This window comes from Desmodus rotundus, chromosome 3 (assembly GCF_022682495.2).
Source record: "Desmodus rotundus isolate HL8 chromosome 3, HLdesRot8A.1, whole genome shotgun sequence".
Lineage (NCBI taxonomy): Eukaryota > Metazoa > Chordata > Mammalia > Chiroptera > Phyllostomidae > Desmodus > Desmodus rotundus.
This window is the reverse complement of record NC_071389.1, coordinates 14,929,467-14,949,956: the sequence shown is the minus strand read 5'-3', so window position 1 is coordinate 14,949,956 and position 20,490 is coordinate 14,929,467. Positions and strand designations below refer to the sequence as shown.

Sequence of the window (20,490 nt, the reverse complement as noted above, 5' to 3'; positions counted from 1 at the left end):
TTCTCTGTTGAGCGGTGTCTCACACGATAAATGCTCAACAAATATTTTCGCCTTGGAGAGAAAAAGCCAGGTGACCACAGAGCAGAATTTAATGATATGTCAGTGCCGCAAACTCCCATTCAAAGTAACCTATTACATCTCTGACTGCAGTCACAGAAAAATAGAATATTCTTCTTTCTCATATGCTTCAGCTTTAAGATAATTCCCATTTAATTAACTCTATGCTGTTTCAGCATAGCCTAACTAGCATTAATTACACCACCCGGGGGTTCCCAGTCCCACGTCAGACGATGGGAAAAGTTTACACACAGAGGAAGTGCTGTCTCAGTACATAGTAGCCCGGGGCCAGTGGCAATGTGGTGCCACAGCCTACAGACCTACCTTGACAATGTGCAATTTGGGCAACAGGTTGCAATCAGCCAGTGTCATTTCATTGCCGTCCAGAAATTTCCGTGTGGAAAACTTAATGTCCTCCATACTATTCTCATCGATCTCGTCGGGGAGGGGAGAGTTCAGGTAGTCGTCCAGTTTCTGCAGGGTTTTCAGGAGACCTCTCTCCAGGGCTGAAAGAAACGTGGGAATGCGGTAAGAAGGAAAACCACCCAAGCCCCACAGCACGAACCTCCTGGTCAGTGAATGTCTGTCAAACGCGTCCTCTGACAGTAAGCACTAAGAGCAGACAGCTCCTGCTCTCCTGTGGGGGGGGTGGGGGCAAACAAATCGGTTCGGACAGATCGAAAAACAGTGTGAGAGTTTCAGAGGGTGGCTGCTGTAAAATCTTGTCGATAACTAAACAGCCCACATACAAACGCATTATGGCCCAGCACGGTTGATGCCTAAACTGGAAAAATGGGTAAGAACAAGCAAACCCATTATTTTAAATCCAGGGAAGAAAATCCTGCCGAAAGAGATTTTTCACTCTCAATGTTTAAGTCCGACTCCCATGAGAACACTTGGATTTTTCACCACAAAATGTGCTAAGAAGCCCCAACGCAAACAGAAAACCTGGAGTTTTATGCTGTCTCACGTGACACAAGTCGCCAGCAGCAGCGCATCACATAACAAGACGAGAAACAGAGGTCAGATCAGAGCCGAACTGAGGTCTCTCTAGGCACGTAGATTAAAATGCTGTAATTGTTATGATTTACAGAGAAGTGGGACAGAGCCACCCCTACGTATCTGGAAAGTTAAGTTAGTGACCCTTAACAGAGGTGGTGACGTCATTAGAAATATGGAGTAACAACAGACACATCTTCTGTTCTCCTTTCTTAACTGTGGCCTTCCCAAGCCACCTTCGCCCCCACTCCCAGAATAAATGAGAGTGATTTACACTCTCAATGATTACAGCACTTGGCTGTAAAAGAAAGTTAAATATTATGAGGTGACAATCTATGCAGTTACGAATTTGAATAAAGTTGGATCCACTGTGGAAAAAGGCAAAGTCTCCCATGCGGCTGTGAGGTACCTCACCGGCAACACGGATGTGGCCTAACCCAGTACCTCTTCCTGCAAACTGCTCCCACCCGCTCGCCCCTGGTCCCTTCCAGCAGTCCAGACAGTAGATGGTGGTCTGAGCTAGGTAAGGGGCTGCAGACATAAAAAGGAATGAATGGATTTTTAAGTCAGTCGGACAGAGAAAGACAAACGCAGAGATAACTCGTCTGGCTGTGCTTCACAGGTACCATGTTCAGAAAGTGAAGGTTTGTGGTAGCCTGTGTCGAGCAAGTTTATCAGTGCCCTTTTTCCAACAGCTCACTTCATGTCTCTGAGCCACATTCCGGTGATTCCTGCACTATTTCAAACTTTTTCAGAATTATCATGTTCATTATGGTGATTGACCAGTCCTCTTCGATGTTACTATTGCGATTATTAGGGCCGCACCCACTCCACACAGTGTCTCATCAGCCCATGCTGCGTGCATCCCAAGCACTCCACTGATTGCCGTCCCCATCTCTGTTCCTCCCCACAGGCCTCCCTGTTCCCTGAGACACAGCAATGCTGCAACAAGGCCAGTGAATAACCCTACAATGGCCTCTAAGTGCTCGAGTGAAAGAAAGAATCGCATCATCTCTCACTTTAAAACAAAAACGAGAAATGACTGAGCCTAGTGAGGAAGGCCTGTAGAAAGTCAGGGCAGGCCGAAGCGAGGCCTCTTGTGCCGGACAATCAGCCAAGTTGTGAATGCACACGAAGCAAACCTTCTTGAAGTTCTGCAGCCCATGGATCAAGGAGTAATTTCGACTTTCAAGTCTTATGTAAGAAATACATTTTGTAAGGCTGTAGCTGCCATAAATTATGATTCCTCTGATGGATGTGGGCAAAGTAAATTGAAAACCTCTGCAAAGGATTCACCATTCTGGACACCATTAAGAACGTGCATGAGTCATGGGAAGAGGTCAAAAATAGCATTAACGGAGTTTGGAGGAGGCCGCTTCCAGCCCTCACACATGACTTTGAGGGGTCCGAGACTTCAGTGGAAGAAAAACTGCAGATGTGGTGGAAACAGCAAGAAAACTAAAATTAGAAGTTGAGCGAGCCTGAAGATGTGGCTGAATCACTGCAATCTCATGATAAAACGTAAACGGATGAGGAGCTGCTTCTAATAGCAGATGGGCGAAGACGGTGGTTTCTCGAGATGAAATCTCTGCCCGGTGAAGATGCTGTGAAGATTGCTGAAATGGCAGCCAAGGATTCAGCAGACGACGTGAACTCAGGTGGTAAAGCAGCAGCGGGGTTTGAGAGGACTGACTCCAACTTTGAAGGAGGTTCTACTGTGGGAGGAATGCTATCAAACAGCGTCTCGTGCTGCGGAGAAATCGTTCACGAAAGGAAGAGCCAGCCCACGGGACAAACTTCGCTGCGGCCTTGTTTTAAGAAACTGCTGCAGCCCCCCCAGCCTTCAGCAGCCGCCACCCTGATCAGTCAGCAGCCGTCAATATGGAGTCAAGACCCTCCGGCAGTAAAAGATGATGACTCATAACAGACTTGCAGGCTTAATAGGCTGCAGTTTTAACCTAACTTTTATATGCACTAGGAAACCAAGATGTTCATGTGACTCACTTTACTGAGGCACTCACTTTACCGCAGTGATCTGGAGCAGAACCCGCCACATCTCCAAGGTATACTTACACCGTATTATCTAACTTATATGTACAATCTAAAACACTAACAAACAAAACTCACAGACACAGAAGAGATGGGAGGTATCGGGGGAAGGAGGTCGAGAAGTGGGCGCAATGAGAGAAGGAGGCCACTTGCACGGGGACAGGCGGTACCTAGAATGACTGTGGCGATTGTGGCATATACAAAGACCAAGTTACTATGCTGCACACCGGAGACTAATGTAACGTTGCATATCAATTTCACCACAATAAAAAAAGTTGGGATAATGATTACAACTGCCTTAATTGACATGATAGCTAAAAATAAATGACAGATGCATTTAAAAAAATGTTTAAGAGTCAGTATCTGATAACGGAACACCTTGTAGTTTTTAATATGCTCTAAAAAATGTATTAGTTATGTTCAGTCCTTGATATGGGCACTTTCTATTACTATTACATTTTAAAGGCTTTTTATTTTTAAACTCAAGACTGGTTTACATTAAACTAATAGTCTACAAAATCATGAACTTCTTCCTTCTAGTTCGTTATTAAATTCATGTATAATTCCCACTTTTGTACTTTTGTACACCCCTAAAATTCATGGCACTCTGCCGACGCACGTATTGGGCACTTGGGCAACATCTGGCCCAGACTGAGATAGGACAATAAGTGAGTACAAAAGTTTTGATTTCTTAATGTATGGATAATGTTCAAAAGGAAATCAGATGCTTTTAAATGTAGAATAGACACTTTTAAAATGTAGGAAAGACATTTTTAAAGTCAGATGAGTGACAATATTTCCACTTGACTGTTACATCTTTGTGGAAAACTGAGAATGAGGTAGGTACTGCATATTGCTATAGAACACAATAGCCATTTAAAAACTGTGAAGAACTGGTAATAATTTTTACTTAGGTGAATATCAAAGAAATTGGAATGGTGGTAGGTCAAGTTACAGGCAACATCAAGATCAAAGAACTACCTATTAACAAAAGGTCACCCTGGCCATAGCCAGGGCCAAACTAGTTCATTTCTTAGATGAAATAGTGACAGGGAATCGGGCCATTTAAAAATAAAAGATGAAAAATACGAAGATAATAAACATCACCCTTCATTAATTATGTACAAGCTATTAATTATTGTACATAATTATGTACAATGCACACAGTAAGCTGCAGTTTAAAGTTTATAAATTAACAAGAAAATGCAATGTGAGAAATAGCTAGGTTGGTAAGGAGCCCAGGGCATGATGGCAAACCTTTCAAGGCTATACTTAAAAGGAAAAGGAAAAAAAGAGGCAGTAGACTCTCAGGACTATAGAAGAACAAAGATCCAATGTGCTTATTATCCAAAGATGGGAATACAGAACAAATACACATTAGATGTAAGGACTTGGTCCTTGGTATGATTACAACGAACAGAAGCATGGCCTGTAAGGAAGATAATACTGCGTGAATGCAAACCCTGAAATAATACCTGCAACGGGCTATGGCAGGTTTGAGCAAGTTAGTAATCTCCCACCTATTCTAAATCAACCCTTCTTCTGAATTAATTCTCAAGTGTATGCAACAGGAAAATAATATCCTAAATGCACAAGGTTTATACCATACAATGCCTATCAACCCAGGTGTCAGGCACGGACTAAAATTACACTAGCAGAACATCACAATTATTGTTCTTTCTGTAATTTTGGACTTAGCACAGCCCCTGCAATGACGCTGAACTGCTTTACCTGACTAGAATGTTTGGTGTTTTTTCATAGTTAAGAATGTCAGAATAAAGGGTATATTAGTGAACACAAAAAAAATACTGAGTTAGTGTGATACAATTTTTATGTATCAATGTAAGGAATGGCTAACAAAACAAAGAAAAATAGAAGTACCAAAAGGTACTAAAGAGCACCATGCAATACACATAAGTTTTGAAGACAAACCATCACCCTGTAATTTGAAGTTGGTTAAAATAATGAAAATGCACACACTAACCACTAGAGGGCAGTAGCAGGCCAGCAAAGAAAGTAGCTCCTTGTCTTGCAGTTGTCTAGCACTATTACTCTCCAATACCCCTGGTGTAACAATACCAGTATCTCTAAGATGATCTTTCAAAAGCTCTCAAAAATATTAGTAAGTGCAATAGACCATACAGTCAGTTTTAAATTAATCATGAAAATCAAAACAGCTTTTTTTTTTACTATCAGAACTCAGTAAAATTGAAAAGACTAACCACACACACACACCAGGGCCAGAGTGTGGGGAAACGACCACGTTCGTGTTAATGGGAATATTTACTGGTGTAGACTTTTGGAGAACAAAATGTTTTAACCTATTTGGAATCGGGCACAAGGACATTCACTGGTAGTATTATTTGTCACAATAAAAAACTCGACACAATCTAAATGTCTACCAATAGTGATATGGTTAAATAAAAATCCATATGATGGAATATTAAGCAGCATTTCTAAAAAAAATGAAGTAGATCTATACTTTTAAGAACTTCCACCACATAATGTGAAAAAGACAACTGCATAATGCAAATATATAAATACACATTTATGTCCATGGCAAAATTACATAGAGAAAAGGATGCATGCTGTAGGGGAAGAGGTTACATATTGTGTGACGTAAGGAGCACTGAATTTTTATTAAAAATTTATATTTACACTAATTTAACTATTTTTTAAAGATTTTTATTTATTTATTTTTAGAGAGAGGGGAAGGGAGGGAGAAAGAGAGGAAGAGAAACATCCATTTGTGGTTGCCTCTCACGTGCCCCCTATTGGGGACCTGGCTAGTTTAACTTTTTTAATAAGCAGGTATTACTCTTATTACCAAATGAGTAAATACAAAGCAGAAACCATGAAATATAACAAGTCCATATCTGTTGCAGAAAAACAATACAGCCCTAGCTGGTGTGGCTCAGTGGGTTGAGTACTGGACTGCAAACCAAAAGGTGGCCGGTTCGATTCCCAGTCAGGGCACACGCCTGGGTTGCAGGCCAGTACCTGGCGAGGGGCACGTGAGAGGCAACCAGTCCATGTCTCTCTCCCCCTCTTTTTCCCTCCCTTCCTTGCTCTCTAAAAAAAAAATAAATAAATCTTAAGACAATACAATTCACAAAGAAGAAAACAAAAATTACGAACATTTAACACTGTCCTGGCTGGTGCGGCACAGAGGATTGAGTGCTGGCCTGCAAACCAAAAGGCTGCCATTTCGATTCCCTGTCAGGGCACATGCCTGCAGGCAAGAGGCAACGGACTGATGTTTCTCTCCCTCTCTTTCTCCCTCCCTTCTCGTCTCTCTGAAAATAAATAAATTCTTAAATAAAAAAAAAACAAACACTTAACATGGAAAAACTATATTTTAAAGCTACTGGTTGTTTTAATAAAGGAAAATCTTACATAAACAATTTTTAAAGGCTAGGTAACACATTAGAGTAAGAAAGGGAGAGGTAATTGAGTATTTAAAGATGATTAATACATCATGTGATTTTACAGCTACAATGATGAACAATCATCCTCTGATTCTAAACACTTCATGGGGCGGGGTGGGGGAATGAGTCTTGAATAAAAAGCTACTGATCAGAACCTATAGATTCCATTCCTCCATTTAAAAATAGGAATTTGGACATGATTGAATATGCATGCCTCAGAGCACATAATAGCAGATTTTCATCACTCCTAAATTCATGGATATTTGAAGAATATTATAAATACCAGACTAATAAATTATCGATTAGTTACATTTGGCAGGTTAATAAATTATATAAATTAATGAAACCACAGAACTGGCAAAACACTTAGGAGATCCGGGACAGGTCATGCCCAGCCCACCCTCATAAAAGGAATTAGTCATTGATCTCTTTTAATTTTTTTTAATCCTCACCCGAGGATATGTTCATTGATTTTAGAGGGAAAGAGAGAAACCTCGATGTGAGAAACACTGAGCAGCTGCCTCCCGTACACGCCCCCGCCTGGGACTGAACCTGCAACAGGTGCCCTGACCGGGGACCGAACCCACAATGTTTTGGTGTGCGAGAGGACACTCCAACCAACTGGGCCACCGGGCCAGGGCTCATTAACATCTTTTAATGCTTCGAAATACTAGACAAACTCTTACTCCCAACCACCTTGGACATGTTCTAAAAGAATTATATGTTTCAGCCTTAGCTGGTGTGGCTCAGTGGATTGAGCGCTGGCCTGCGAACTGAAAGGTTGCTGGTTTGATTCCCAGTCAGACCATGTGCCTGGGTTGTGGGCCAGGTCCTCAGTTGTGGACGGGCAAGAGGCAACTGATTGATGTAACTCTCACACATTGATGTTTCTCTCCCTTTTTTTCTCCCTCCTTCCCCTCTGTCTAAAAATAAATAAATAAAATCTTTAAAAATAAATAAATAAAATAAACAAATTATATATTTCATTTACCCATCCATCAATCAATTTATCTATCAATGTAGCTATCATCAGTGTTTCCCTTTATTTTATTCTTTACATCTTATTTATTTGTACCCAATCTAAGCACTGGCCCTTTTTTTTTTAAGATTTTATTTATTTATTTTTAGAGGGGAAGGGAGGAAGAAAGAGAAGGAGAGAAACATCAATGTGTGGTTGTCATGCACCCCCTACGGGGACCTGGCCCACAACCCAGGCTCGTGCCCTGACTGGGAATTGAACCAGCCACCCCTTGCTTCACAGACCGGCACTCAATCCACTGAGCCACACCAGCCGGGGCTGGCCCTTCTGTTTCACTTTCACTAGCCCAACAGCATAGCATCTAGGCATCTAATCCCTTAGCTCAGAATGAGGTCTTAAATTATCCAAACCTTTGTAAAATATTGGATTTCGTAAAGCATTTCATAGGCTGGTAAAACTAATCAAAGACTTGCCTATTATGATTTACCATATAAAATACCAAATCCATCTCTATGTAAGATATTTATTGTTTGGAGGAATAAGGAAGTGGATCGTTCATTTCCTAGGCTTATTTAAGGCATTTAATTGCATGAAACAGTCACATAAGAGACCTGTAACACATACAGGTAAGGGAGATCCCACTGAGGTCCAAAATTATTTGAACATTTGTTTTCTAAAGTCTCATGGCAGGGACAGGTCCCTGTGGGGAGCAGTTGCCTGGCAACTGGAATTCTTATTTACCAATAGGTAATTTAATACAAGGCCTTCTAAGTTATGCACTGAGTAATCCACTATGTTGTTTGTTCTTATTGGTTACAAAATTCTAAGGACAGTCAGGGTAGGTGGCTACTAAAACAGTAACAAATGAAGGAAAAAGTAGAATACAAACATATACTTAAATGACTCACTTTCTCCCCTATTCTCTCCCAGCAACCCCCATCCACCAAAAAAAAACCCCGAGTTTTTTAAGCAAACACATTTTATTTTCCTCTCCAAGTGTCAAAAGAAATTCAACCACCCTCCAGCTTCCAAAAGGCACAAAGAGAAATAAAAACGTTATGACTTTAAGAGAGTCTGAAGAACTATGCAGCAAGAGTGCCCCAGTATAAAAGACAGTTTCACGAAAAGGAAAGGCAGAACAGAATAGAAACCGCCTGTGGAAAGGGGGGCTCCAGTGTAACGAGCTGTTTACTCAGTGTATTAAGTACTAAGACAGAAATATTAGTCAGAAAACAAAAAGCCAATTCCCAAGGAAAGTTGCTTCCAAACCAAGGCAGCTTCCAGAACACATTTAATCGATATGAGCCAGGCCTGAGCACTACCCCTTTGCCCTCTCACTGCAGAAAAACATTTCATTCAATGAATATTCTAGGAGGCATTGAAATTCAATACTAAATTATGAAATGCTGCAATCTTAAATTTTAATAATCAACAAATAATAGCCTGAATAGCTTGGAAATGCGTTTAGTGACATGATATAAGGAAATCAGCAACTATTTCAATTTTTAAAAAATTGTTTATTCTTGCTTAACAAGCACTGATTCCCCCCACCCCCTTTCGTATTCTTGGTCATCTGTTGCCATAAACGTCTATGCAAAAGAACCCCACTAGGCTGGCCAAGCACCTTGATTATCCACAGTAGGGTCCGGGACAGAAAACAGCAACGGGAGTCACTTCCGATCACCCTACACTCAGAACTTTGTCCCACATATTAAACTTTGTAAGGGTGGCAGTGAGCAACAGAAAAATAAGATGTCAAGAATTTTGCCAACAAGTGCTCTGTTGTGTTACAAAGTTTTTCTACTTTGAGAAGACACATTTGTGACACAATAGCTTCTTTTTAAAAATTCCACCCTGGCTGGTGTGGCTCAGTGGATTGAGTGTCAGCCTGTGACCCAAAGGGTCACTAGTTCGATTCCCAGTCAGGGCACACGCCTGGGTTGTGGATCAGGTCCCCAGTAGGGAGTGTGCGAGAGGCAACCACACATGGATGTTTCTCTCCCTCTCTTTCTCCCTGCCTTCCCCTCTCTCTAAAAATAAATAAATAAAATCTTTTAAAAAATAAAAATGAAAAAAACTAAAAACAATTAAAAATCCACACAAATGTATGGGGGATGGAGGCTGGGTGAAGGGGGGCAAAGGAGAAGAAAATAGGGGACATTTGTATAGTGTCAACAATAAAAAAACCACAAATGCATATTTTACTTATCTAAATAACACACAGTCATTATTTCTTCCTCAAATAAGAAATATATGTGAAAGATGGATTAAAGTGTCTTTAGGAGCTGGCTTTTTTGGTTATTGTTGTTACTCTTAATTAAATACTAATGCTCTCTCTGTACAGTTTTCTCCAGAGAAAATAATGCTTAACATCCCAAAGGAAAGAAAACAGAAAATCACTGAATGGTGTGGTTAGGACAATGTTCACTCAATGGGACCTCTTTCAAAGAGGCTTCCCTCTAATATACCAAATGGTAGTTTGGTAAACAAAATAATAAGAGTGTCCTTTAATAAATGAAGAAAATCACATCCATATTACCTAAATAATTCTCCTCATGAAAATATGACTTGAAATTAAAATCCTTGTTTTAGGAATGCAGAGAAATTTGGAAGGCTGGTGAATTTAAAGGCTCTCTTAATTCAACTCCAAAAATTGCTCTTCAAGCATAATTAGCAGAAAAACCCACCGAGGCCGCTATTAGAACGCTGGCACCCAACGATAAACGAAAGATTTAGTAATGGTTTAAACTAAAATATATCAATCCACTGTTTCTGATGCAACACTAATTCTTTGTATAGCTCCCTGCGCAGTAACTTCTCTGAAGAATATGGTAACAAATTCTTTTGATGAGCACTTTATCACACACCTACTATACTGCTAAGTACTGTCCCACAAGCTAGATACACAGAAAAATTAGCAACTTAAGGACTTATCCTGGCTTATCATCAAATCCCTCATCAACTCTGAATGCCGGTTTTTAACACTTACGGGAATATCTGGATTCCAAAGTACTCATTTATAATCACTGTCATAATAGGGTTTTTTTGGTAGTCCCCCCGCCCCCCACCAAGTATTAATTCAATTCTTTATTTTAATTTTTACCTTCATTAGCCTCTGGCCTTGAATTCTTAATATATGCAGAGAATTTGGCAAAGATGTCCATTCCGGCAGTATTTGATTCTGGATGTTTTGGTGAAAGCTTTAAGTACCTAAGTGGAAAAAGTGAAAATGGATTATAGATCCTCCGAAGACCCATTAGCATAAATTCCCTCAATCAAGAAACCATTGTGCTCACAGTTACTAGACATCTTTTAACAGTTATTAATCAAGAAAAGGCCATCATCTGTTTTCTATGACATTTTTAAGATGTGCTTTTTCCTTTGGAAACAAAGCTCTGCAGTTTTGGTTCCCATGTTAATATGCTTGGCAAGCAAAAGGCAGCCGCACTGCCCCCCCATTTCATCAGCCAGAATGCCGGGGAAACCGACTCTTGGTCCGGAGACTTGTGCCAAGCCGATGCGCGTCGGAGAAAGAGAACCCTAGAGCGGCGCGAAGAGAACTTTCTGTGATGATGGAAATATTCCATATCTGAACTGCCCAGTACAGTAGCCCATTAGTGATGTGCGGCTATTTGAATATGAATTTAAAGTAATAACAATTAAATCAAGTTAAAAACTTGCTCTCTCAGCTGCACTAGCCACCTTTCGACCGTAGAGCCTTCTTCAACAGGAACGCTCCCCAGAGGCTGGCTGTGCCATGCCCTGGACCAGCCCCGCGCAGCGGGGCCACAGAACTCTGCCAGCACGAAAAGTCCAGGCCGGCCCGGCGTCTCGTTCACCCACAGCAGGTTAAGGACAAGAACGGCACGAGGCAGATCACTCACGCACGTCAGGTCACCCTACACTCAGGATTTTCCAGAATCTGCCATATACTAAATTTTGTAAGGGTGACATGGAGCAATAGAAAAGTAAGAGGTGGGGAATTTTGCTGCCAAGTGCTCTGCTGTTGTTACAAAGCTCTCTTGCTTTGAGAAGTCATTAGTGACACGAGAGCTTTACGACACATACACACACAAATGCATGTTTTACACATTTCAATTTCAAACGCACATACCCATAGATTTCTTCCTCAAATTGGAAAATACATGTAAAAAAAGCTTGGCGCTTCACTCTTTCCTCTCGCACCAGCTCCAGGGACTCATGGCCAAAGGAACTCGGACTGGTCAAACCACTTTGGGGAAGGTTCACCAGCTAAAAGGCCCTTCCCAAATTTCGCTGGAAAACAGGCTTGGGGCAGTGAGACTTTAGAGAAGTATCTTATATTGAACTAGTCATTTAGATTTATTTGTATATTTTAAGGTGCTGTATTACCATTTTTCTTTAAAGTAAAAATGAAGATAAGGTATTTACAGATAGAAATTTAGTTCAGTTGTAAGGTGCAGGTTCAGGTTAGTTTTATAATCATTTTCTTTTTCTTTTCACATTACTATTTTGAATTCAAGAAGAGCTATACCTTCTAAAAACTGGACATAGAACTATATGGGTAAGAAGAATACATAATATCTGTTGAACATCCATATGTTCGAGTTATCTTTTGAATATCTCTCAATTTTGAAGCTTAAAAATTTCTCTCATAAACAAAATTATTTGAGTTTTTCAGTGGCCAATTACAGTAAATGAATTTCACCTGAGTTTGTGTGTTATGTATGTATATCTTTCCTATCTACAGAAAACTCTACCTCCACACACCCCTCTTCCTTCCCGCCTGAGCTGCAACAGTTAATCCCTGTTTCACAACCCTGGGCTTCCCTTGGCTGTAAAAACAACCAACCTCCCATTTAAATGTTTTCACCACTGGTAATACAGTACCTTCATTGATTCACTCCAACAGAAAAACAGTGCAAGGAACGTTAAGTGCCTCTTCGATACGTCTATGTCTTTCTCTAGCCAAGTTTCCAAAATTAGCCTTCTTTCCCCCAACCAATATTTAGTTGTACCAACTTTTTCTAATGAGGTAAACTTTATAAGTCTCAAAATAACTTACAGGAAGGCAGGCCTGAATTAGAGATCATTTGTATATTCAGTCTTCATGCGTATAGTTTTATTTTAATTATTAAGGGTCTGTTTTGTGTCAGGCCTAGCACTGCTGGGGACGTAATGATGAGCACACGGAATCAGTTACTAGAGACCTACTTTAATGAACAGGTAAGAATGAAGGCCTGTCAGTCAGCATTTCCTCATTCATACGAAAATAGATACCATTAAAATTTTTTAAAAGCACTGTTCTTAAAAGCAGCTAGGTGTGTCCTGTTCCTCCCTTCCAAGACAAACCATTAAATTTGTATTATTAATTTAATGCATACAATACTGTAACACCTCAACTCTCATTTGGCCTAAAAGGAACTTATATTCCAGAAAATGTACATATTGGCTCCAAAGTCACTGGATTAGTTAAAAGTATTGCCAAGCTAAAATCCAGATTTCCTGTCCCCAGGCGTAGTGTTTGGTTATTGTTGTTTGTTTTGCAAATCAGGTTCTCTCTAAAATAGAAATCCAATTCTAAACCAGAAGTTCCTAATTCAGTTGCCAACTTTTTTTGCATCCCCCCAACACTGGCTTTTAATAATTCATCCATTATTATTAGTTTTAGCAGGCAGCTTGATAAAGCAATAATTTTCAATTATTGTGAATATTCATTTTAGCACTTAACAAAAGAAAGGTAAATAATGAATAAAAGTCTATGTGTCAGCAGTAGGACGTGAGCATCCAGGGCTGAGGCTTCAGATTAGCCCGTTACTCTGGGTGACATCACAGACTATTAATGGTGGACTAGCTAACAATACCTCCATCCTTCTGGGAAAGATCTCAAACATTTTTCCGTCCTCATACTAATATAAAATAAAGTCTGCTTATACAGCACATTAAATTACCCTTGTAAATTCAATTTTCATTGCCAGTATTTTTCATTTTTGAAAAGGCTTAATAACACTTTAGAAAGCTCTTCTCCGAAATTATCTAGCTTTCTCTATCCTTCTACCCTTCAGTAAGTTAGCCAAGTATATAGGCCTGCATCAGTTAAAAATCCAAGTTTCAAAGCCTTTTTGAAAGCTTTTTTTTTTGGCGGGGGTAGGGCATAGAGGAGGCAAAGTACTTCATTCAAGCAAGGGGAACTAAAAATTAAAATTAAAATTACGAAAAAACCATAAACACTTTCCCTACAGAAGAAAGAGAAACTTTCTTCTTAAAACCTATAATTTACCTTAACCAGCAAAACGTGCTTGATTTAAGCTTTTCGTTAGTCTCTAAAGTCAAAACAACTCTAGGACAGACAGTTGCCTGGATTTATATTTGTCATGATGAAATCCTAAGTGCTCACATAAAAGCACTCTGTTCTCAGTATCATCAAATGCCAAAAGCACGTTACTAGAAATGCTGGATTCTTGTACAACAATTCTGCCTTTTCCCCTCCACCTATCTGGGAACAGTAGGGCTTGCGATATGAGTGTGAGGAAGATCAACCACAGTTAAGGACCCGAAGGTCAAGTAGACCTTCAAGTCAAGACCTTCAAGTAGTCAAGGTCCTAGAGAGAAAAGGCAGCGTGGTCGAGGATGGTCCCTGAATGCCACAGAGCAATATTGGAAAGGGAAAGGGACACATGTGACAGTCCCAGACACATCCCTGCCTCCCGGTCTCCCTCTGGATGCAGTTCTGCACAGCACAGCCCACACTGTTTGATGAGCACTTCACACTGGGGGTTGCAGAGCCCCCTGAGGAGAAAGCACACCCAACCCAAACTCGCCGTTGCAATGCGTATAAATAAAAACCATAGTTAAACCTCACCTACTTTTTAAAAAGGATTTACTAAATTCAGTTTGACAATCACCTTCAGCCTAACTTGCTCATCAAGTAAAGTAAATTATCTTGGATTTCTCTTCTACCCTTCTTTCATGCTTCAGCTGGCCTTCAATTTGCTACTCCCTGGAGCAGGGGCCAGTCCCTGTCTGTGGCCTGTTAAGACGGGGACAGAACAGCAGGAGGGGAGCAGCTGAGTTCCGCCTCCTGTCTGCCACCCGCCCTGGCAGTTGGTGGAAAAATTGTCCACAAAACCAGTCCCTGGTGCCAAAAAAGTTGGGCACTGCTTTCCTAAAGCACAATCTCAATTAAAGACACATTTTACCTCTTTTATTTTTAAGAGTCAAACTCAGTGAAATGAGACAGAGAAAGAAGACACACAGGTTTCTGAAGTGATAGAGACCTGGCTTTGAAAGTACACCAGCTCTGCCCCCATTAACCCCGGACAAATTATTTGGGTTACTCATCTTCAGTTTCTCCATAAAGTCTTTGAGAGGGTTCAGACTGGCCACAAAATAATCCACGATGCACAGAACGTGGCATGTAATTAGCACTTAAATGTTCATAACAGCAGAGGCATTAGCAACATCAAAAATACTGCCTTCTAAGTTAATGAACTACAAAACTATTTAGAAGCTCTCTTTAGATTATAACACCTAACATAAGAGCAGAGAAATTACCCTTAGAGAGAATTTAGCACACTGTGAACCCTTTATATCAGAAAGATCTGCAGGTTTTAAATTATTTAAACAGAAAAAAAAGACCATCTCTGGTTTAAGTCTCTCTCTGAATATGCCCAAACAAAATGTGGCTGAAACTTCTGTGTACAAAAAGCAAAGTGAAAATGTCTATTTTCTTTTTTTAAAAATAATTTATTTATTTATTATTAGAGAGAGGGGAAGGGAAGGAGAAAGAGAGGGAGAGAAACAGCTATGTGTGGTTGCCTCTTGCACGCCCCCTACTGGGGACCTGGCCTGCAACCTAGGCATGAGCCCTGACTGGGAATTGAACCAGCAACTCTTTGGTTTGCAGGCCCGTGCTCAATCCACACCAGCCAGGGCTTGAAAATGTCTATTTTCAAAGTCCAATTCGAAGCTATCACGTCTTACAGAGGACTGGCCATCAGGACACCAGAGTATGTTGACTTTAGCTGTATTTATCTTAATGTCTAGTCCCTCTGAGAAAAATAACAAGGAGGAATAATAAAAATTATTTTTGTTATTGTTGTCGAAGGAAGCTAGAAAAGAATATGAGAAAATGTCCATTTGACTGAAATGATACATAACGTTATCAGCACACTAATTTCAAAAACTTAAATGTCTGGAAAGAATTTACACCTTCAACACCTCAGACAAAATACAGTTTTCTTCATGGAGACTGGCAAGCAATTCCCACTGTTTCTCTGCGTACACTTTACTGTTGACACAGTGGTCTCCGGTTACACAAGAGGAATATCACTTTCGTTACTGCCCGAGGACAAGGTGGCAGATGTGGAACTCTCCTCGGAGCTGGCGGACTTTGAAGAATGAAAAGGGACCTAGTAGTTTCATGATGCAGGAATCTCCCAGAAGCTACTGCTACTAAATTGAATACATATTCATAACAGCTCCTTACCGATGTGTGTAAACCTTCAACTTATGTTTACAAAGATCCCAGTTCTGATTTATTGTTATTGTACTTATTATATACAAGGCCCGGAGGAAAAGTCAAGATACAGCTTTATTACTGTTGGTCTGAAGCAACTTTACTGGGGAGGGAAGGAAGGTGTGTGGACTCCTGGTGAGTAGGGATAAAAGAAGTTTAAGGCTCCTAGAAAGACAGGAAGGAAGACGGAGGATAAGCTTTCATAATACAGGACGAAGAAAATGAAAGGTTAAGCTTAGTACGAGATCGCTAAACAGCGCGCAACTCTGTTCATGGTAAAAAATGGGCTACTTGTAGACAGAGGCGCACCTCCGGGCCTCTTTCAGGGCCCAAAAGAAACTCAGAATAATTCTTATGCCGGAAATGACTGTTACTCCGCTCACATGCCTCATGCCACTTTTTAAAATTAAAGTTTAATTCACGTATCATCTCTTCTCTGAAGCCTTTCCCAACTCCACTCACTCTCCCACCCCACCACTCACACCTGACCGTGCTGCAGGAAGTGTGTCTTACTCACTGCTGTGTCCGCAAGGCTGTGTTGCCCGTTAACGATTTGCTGAATGAATGAATGAATGAATGAATAGAGTAATTATTTTAAAACACTCTGACCCAATAATCCCATCCCTGGGAAATTTACCTCCACATGGAAGATAAGTGACATTAACTAGCAAGAAAGGCTTGGGCCAGAAGGAAAAAAAAAATTTCAGTTTTCAGGATAATGAAATTGGAAAATTCTAAAAGAAATCAATAATGCTTTAAACCTATGCTAAGATTACAGTACGATGCAAAACTGCATATTTGCAATACAGGTAATTGTCATGAAAGTTCATCTAATCCTCAACTGCACCTTACACCACGGGCTACAGCGCTTTAACTCTGTTAACCGTGCAGGACCTGGGGCTCTAGAGAAATACATAGAAAAGGAATCCCGGGGACACAGTCTAAAAGTCAGTTCCCTGGGGTGGCAGCCTCAGAACGTTACCTTTAAAATGACCTAATAGGATTAAGAAGTACAAATGGGTAGCTACAGAATAGCCGGGGGATGCAGAGTACAGTACAGGAAATGGAGAAGCCAAAGAACTTATGCACAGGACCCAGGGACATGAACAATGGTGTGGGGATTGCCTGAGGAAGTGGGGGGTGCTGGGTGGAGGGGGGCAAAGGGGGAAAATTGGGACAACTGTAGTAGTATAAACAATAAACTATAATTAGAAAGTAAATAAATAAAATGACCTGATAGAAAATCCCCCGGCAACCTGCGACCACACCTACTTAGACATTCAGGCTAGATTCAGGCTGAACTTGTCCTTTCCCACCTTTGCTCCTCCCCAAACCTCTCTCTCCTTTGGAGCCTGCATCCTCCGACAACCAGCCCTTCCTGGCCTATCGCGCTTGCCCTGAACCCACGTTCACCGCGTGCTCTACGGCATCAGCACGTCCCTGCCTTTCCTAGTGTGGCTGTTGGCCTGGCCAGAAGCCACTTCTGACATCTGTGGAGCAATACTTATAGTAAATGAAGAGAAGTCCTAGCCATTCCAACTTCATATTGTGAGAATTTAACTCCAGTACCATCAGGAGAAAGGCCTCTAAGGGGCAGACGAGACAAAGCTTTACAGAGATGGCAGTATTTCCATGCGTATTTTCTTTCATACTCACTTGGGAGGGCATAAGACTTCTTCAAGAAATTCTTCAATCTTATTTACATCCGTTTTGACTTCATTGTTGAAAGTTATAAATGGTGGGTGGGTCCCGGGAGCCAAGTTCTGCAGGTCGACAGGCTTCCTGTTAGGCAAAATAGAGTGGTCAAAATTGGATCATTTTGTTACTCTAACTGAGAAGGCAACCATACCTGAAATTCTCAGAGTGCTTCTGCATTTTAAAGTACGTAAAAATGAATAATAGTATTTTTTTCCCACTAAGTATAACTGCTGCAATAGTACTCTGGTAAGAAGCAAACCTCCACAAAGTACATCATTTGTAAGAAAATTAGGAGAAATCTTTGCTTTTAACCAAAAAACAAAGCCCTTCATCTCATTCCAAGTTTAACTGAGGTGCTTATTAGAAATGGTGGTAGAGTGAAGGGGGAAAAGACTGAGAACTGGGAAAGTCAGCCTCTAGTCTCAACTTGGGTACCGACTAGTTGTGTAAAGATGGGTAAACCCTGATTTATCTTAGTTAACCGTGTGTGTGTGTGTGTGTGTGTGTGTGTGTGTGTGTGTGAGAGAGAGAGAGAGAGAGAGAGAGACAGAGAAATAAGGGACAAGAGCAGCTGATTCCTACAATTCTTTCAACTATAAGATTCCGAATTCACATGCCACCTCTTTTCCGTTTTCCTAGAAGTCTGGACTTAACAAGGAAGAAGATCACCAGATTTGACTACCTAAAATTGCAACTACTTCACTACCTGTAAGACAGTATAACCAAAGGTAAGAGGTAGATAGAATGGAAAAAGCATTATAATGAATAAGAAAGGCTTTAAATATATATTAAAGATTTGGTCCAAATTCATTTAAAAAGTCATCAAGAAATCAAATAAATATGGGTTAAGAGAATTTGGTAAGCAATAGATAAAATAAAGGAACACGTGGAAAAATATCAAAAGACTCAATTATCAAATTCAAAACTAAACAATGAATATCTATTCTTCCTATAAGTTAGGAAAAATTGAAAATACATAGAACACTGAGAAAGATGGGGAAACTAGTAAGCATACAACTACTAAGAGCAAGGAACATTGGTACCACCCTGTTAAAAAGCAAAATGGCTCACCTAAGTCCACCAACGAATCCTGGAATCTCTATGACCAGATACAGTGAGCGCCTTAATGATGCAGAATGTGAAGCCGAACCCGAATCTAGAACCACGCCTATTTGGGCAGCTGTCTCTCCAAGTGTGGTCTAGGCTAGGGGGCCCTTTCACAGGGAGGACCAATGAGGTAAAAACATTCTCACTATACTGTACCAGGTTTTCTGTAGTGGAGTTTTCTATGGCCTACTTGGTGTGTGATATCGCGAGATACAGTATATACAGATGCAGGTATGAAAATAAGTATCTTCTATTAAGGCAGACAGACATGCAAAATGTAAAAAAGTGCCACTCTTCTCACTAATTTTTAGAAAATATAGTAATTTTATCATTGATTTAAATTTTATATTAAAAATATGTTCTGCAGCAACAAATAATGCATTAAGAAAAAGATCTATAAACGTAAAAATGATAAACTCACAACTATTAACAAATGAATCTAAAAAATAAAAACTATAACAGAAACAAACTAAGCAAACAACTAGAACAGGAACAGAATCACAGGTACGGAGATCATATGGAAGGTTATCAGCTGGGAGGGGGAAGAGGGTGAGAGGGGGAAAAGGTGCAGGGTTCAAGAAGCATAATTGGTAAGTACAAAATAGACAGGGGGAGGTTAAGAATAGTATAGAAAAGGCAGAAGCCAAAGAACTTACATGCACAACCCATGGACATGAACTGCGGGGGGTGGGGGCAGGGTAGGAGGGAGGGAAAGGGGTACCAGGCAGAAGAGGGCAAAGGGAAAGAAACTGGGACAACTGTAACAGCATAATCAACAAAATATACTTTTAAAAAACAATGCATTCCTAATTGTTCTGTTTAAATGAATTAGTATATAAGTTATTTTTTAAAACCTGTTTTAATTTGTTTGTTTTTTAAAATGCATTTCCCTCCTTATGACAAATGCACAGAATTTCAATAAAATAAAGGATATCTGTAAGTGTATCAGGAAAGTGAAATATTTTGTCATTAAAAATAATTTTTAAAATACCAGGCACCCTAAAACCTATGCTCAGCCCAGCTTACTGATTTCCTCGGTCTCATTCTTTTCATTCTCTCCAGTTCACTTTTCCTCCCGTTCCCACCGCTTCCCATCCGTCTCTCAACTCAGATTTAGAAAGTGCCCCATCTTTCTATTACATTCTAATCAATGATACGAAGACTTAATTATTCTATTAGTCCAAATTTTCTAACTCAGGGCCTCCCTTTACCCAAACTCTAGATAGAGCCTATCTCCCTCCCAAGGCAAAAAAAAAAAGCAAGACATGTTTTCTATGAACTTCTAGAAAAACCTAAGCTCCAGAAAGGACTGTTAAAAGTCAAAATCTGATTTGATTTTCCACTCTGATTCTCTTACTGGGCATTCTTTAGTCTGACCAGGTGAAAAGTCAGCACACAATGGTCGGGATACCTGAAACCTGGGCAGGTCTCCCAGGTGCGCGCCTATTTAAATAGGCCCGCCTCTAGATTCCAGCAACTTTCAGAAGCACTCAACTGCAAATCAGAACGACTCCTTTTCTATTTTTCATTTCACTGGTTTCTTTACTTACTCCTTTCCCATCCTCATGCTGACCACCTGTTCTTCTTTGATCATTAAAGGGTCCAGCATGTCCACGCCCACAGTCATTTTCAGTCTTCAAGTCACCCACTCACGTTTTCGCTCACATGTTCACATT

At 40.4% G+C, this 20,490-nt stretch overlaps 1 protein-coding gene across 1 annotated transcript in view; it reads right to left on the bottom strand.

Moving 5' to 3' along the window:
- CLIC4 (chloride intracellular channel 4) overlaps positions 1-20,490 on the bottom strand; it is a 62,003-nt gene that overhangs the window by 3,883 nt on the left and 37,630 nt on the right. Inside the window, exons 3-5 of the mRNA XM_024554394.4 lie at positions 17,666-17,791; positions 10,616-10,722; positions 382-563 (exon numbers count right to left, since the gene is read on the bottom strand). Coding sequence (XP_024410162.2) covers positions 382-563; positions 10,616-10,722; positions 17,666-17,791 — 415 coding nt within the window. The remainder of the gene's footprint in view (positions 1-381; positions 564-10,615; positions 10,723-17,665; positions 17,792-20,490) is intronic.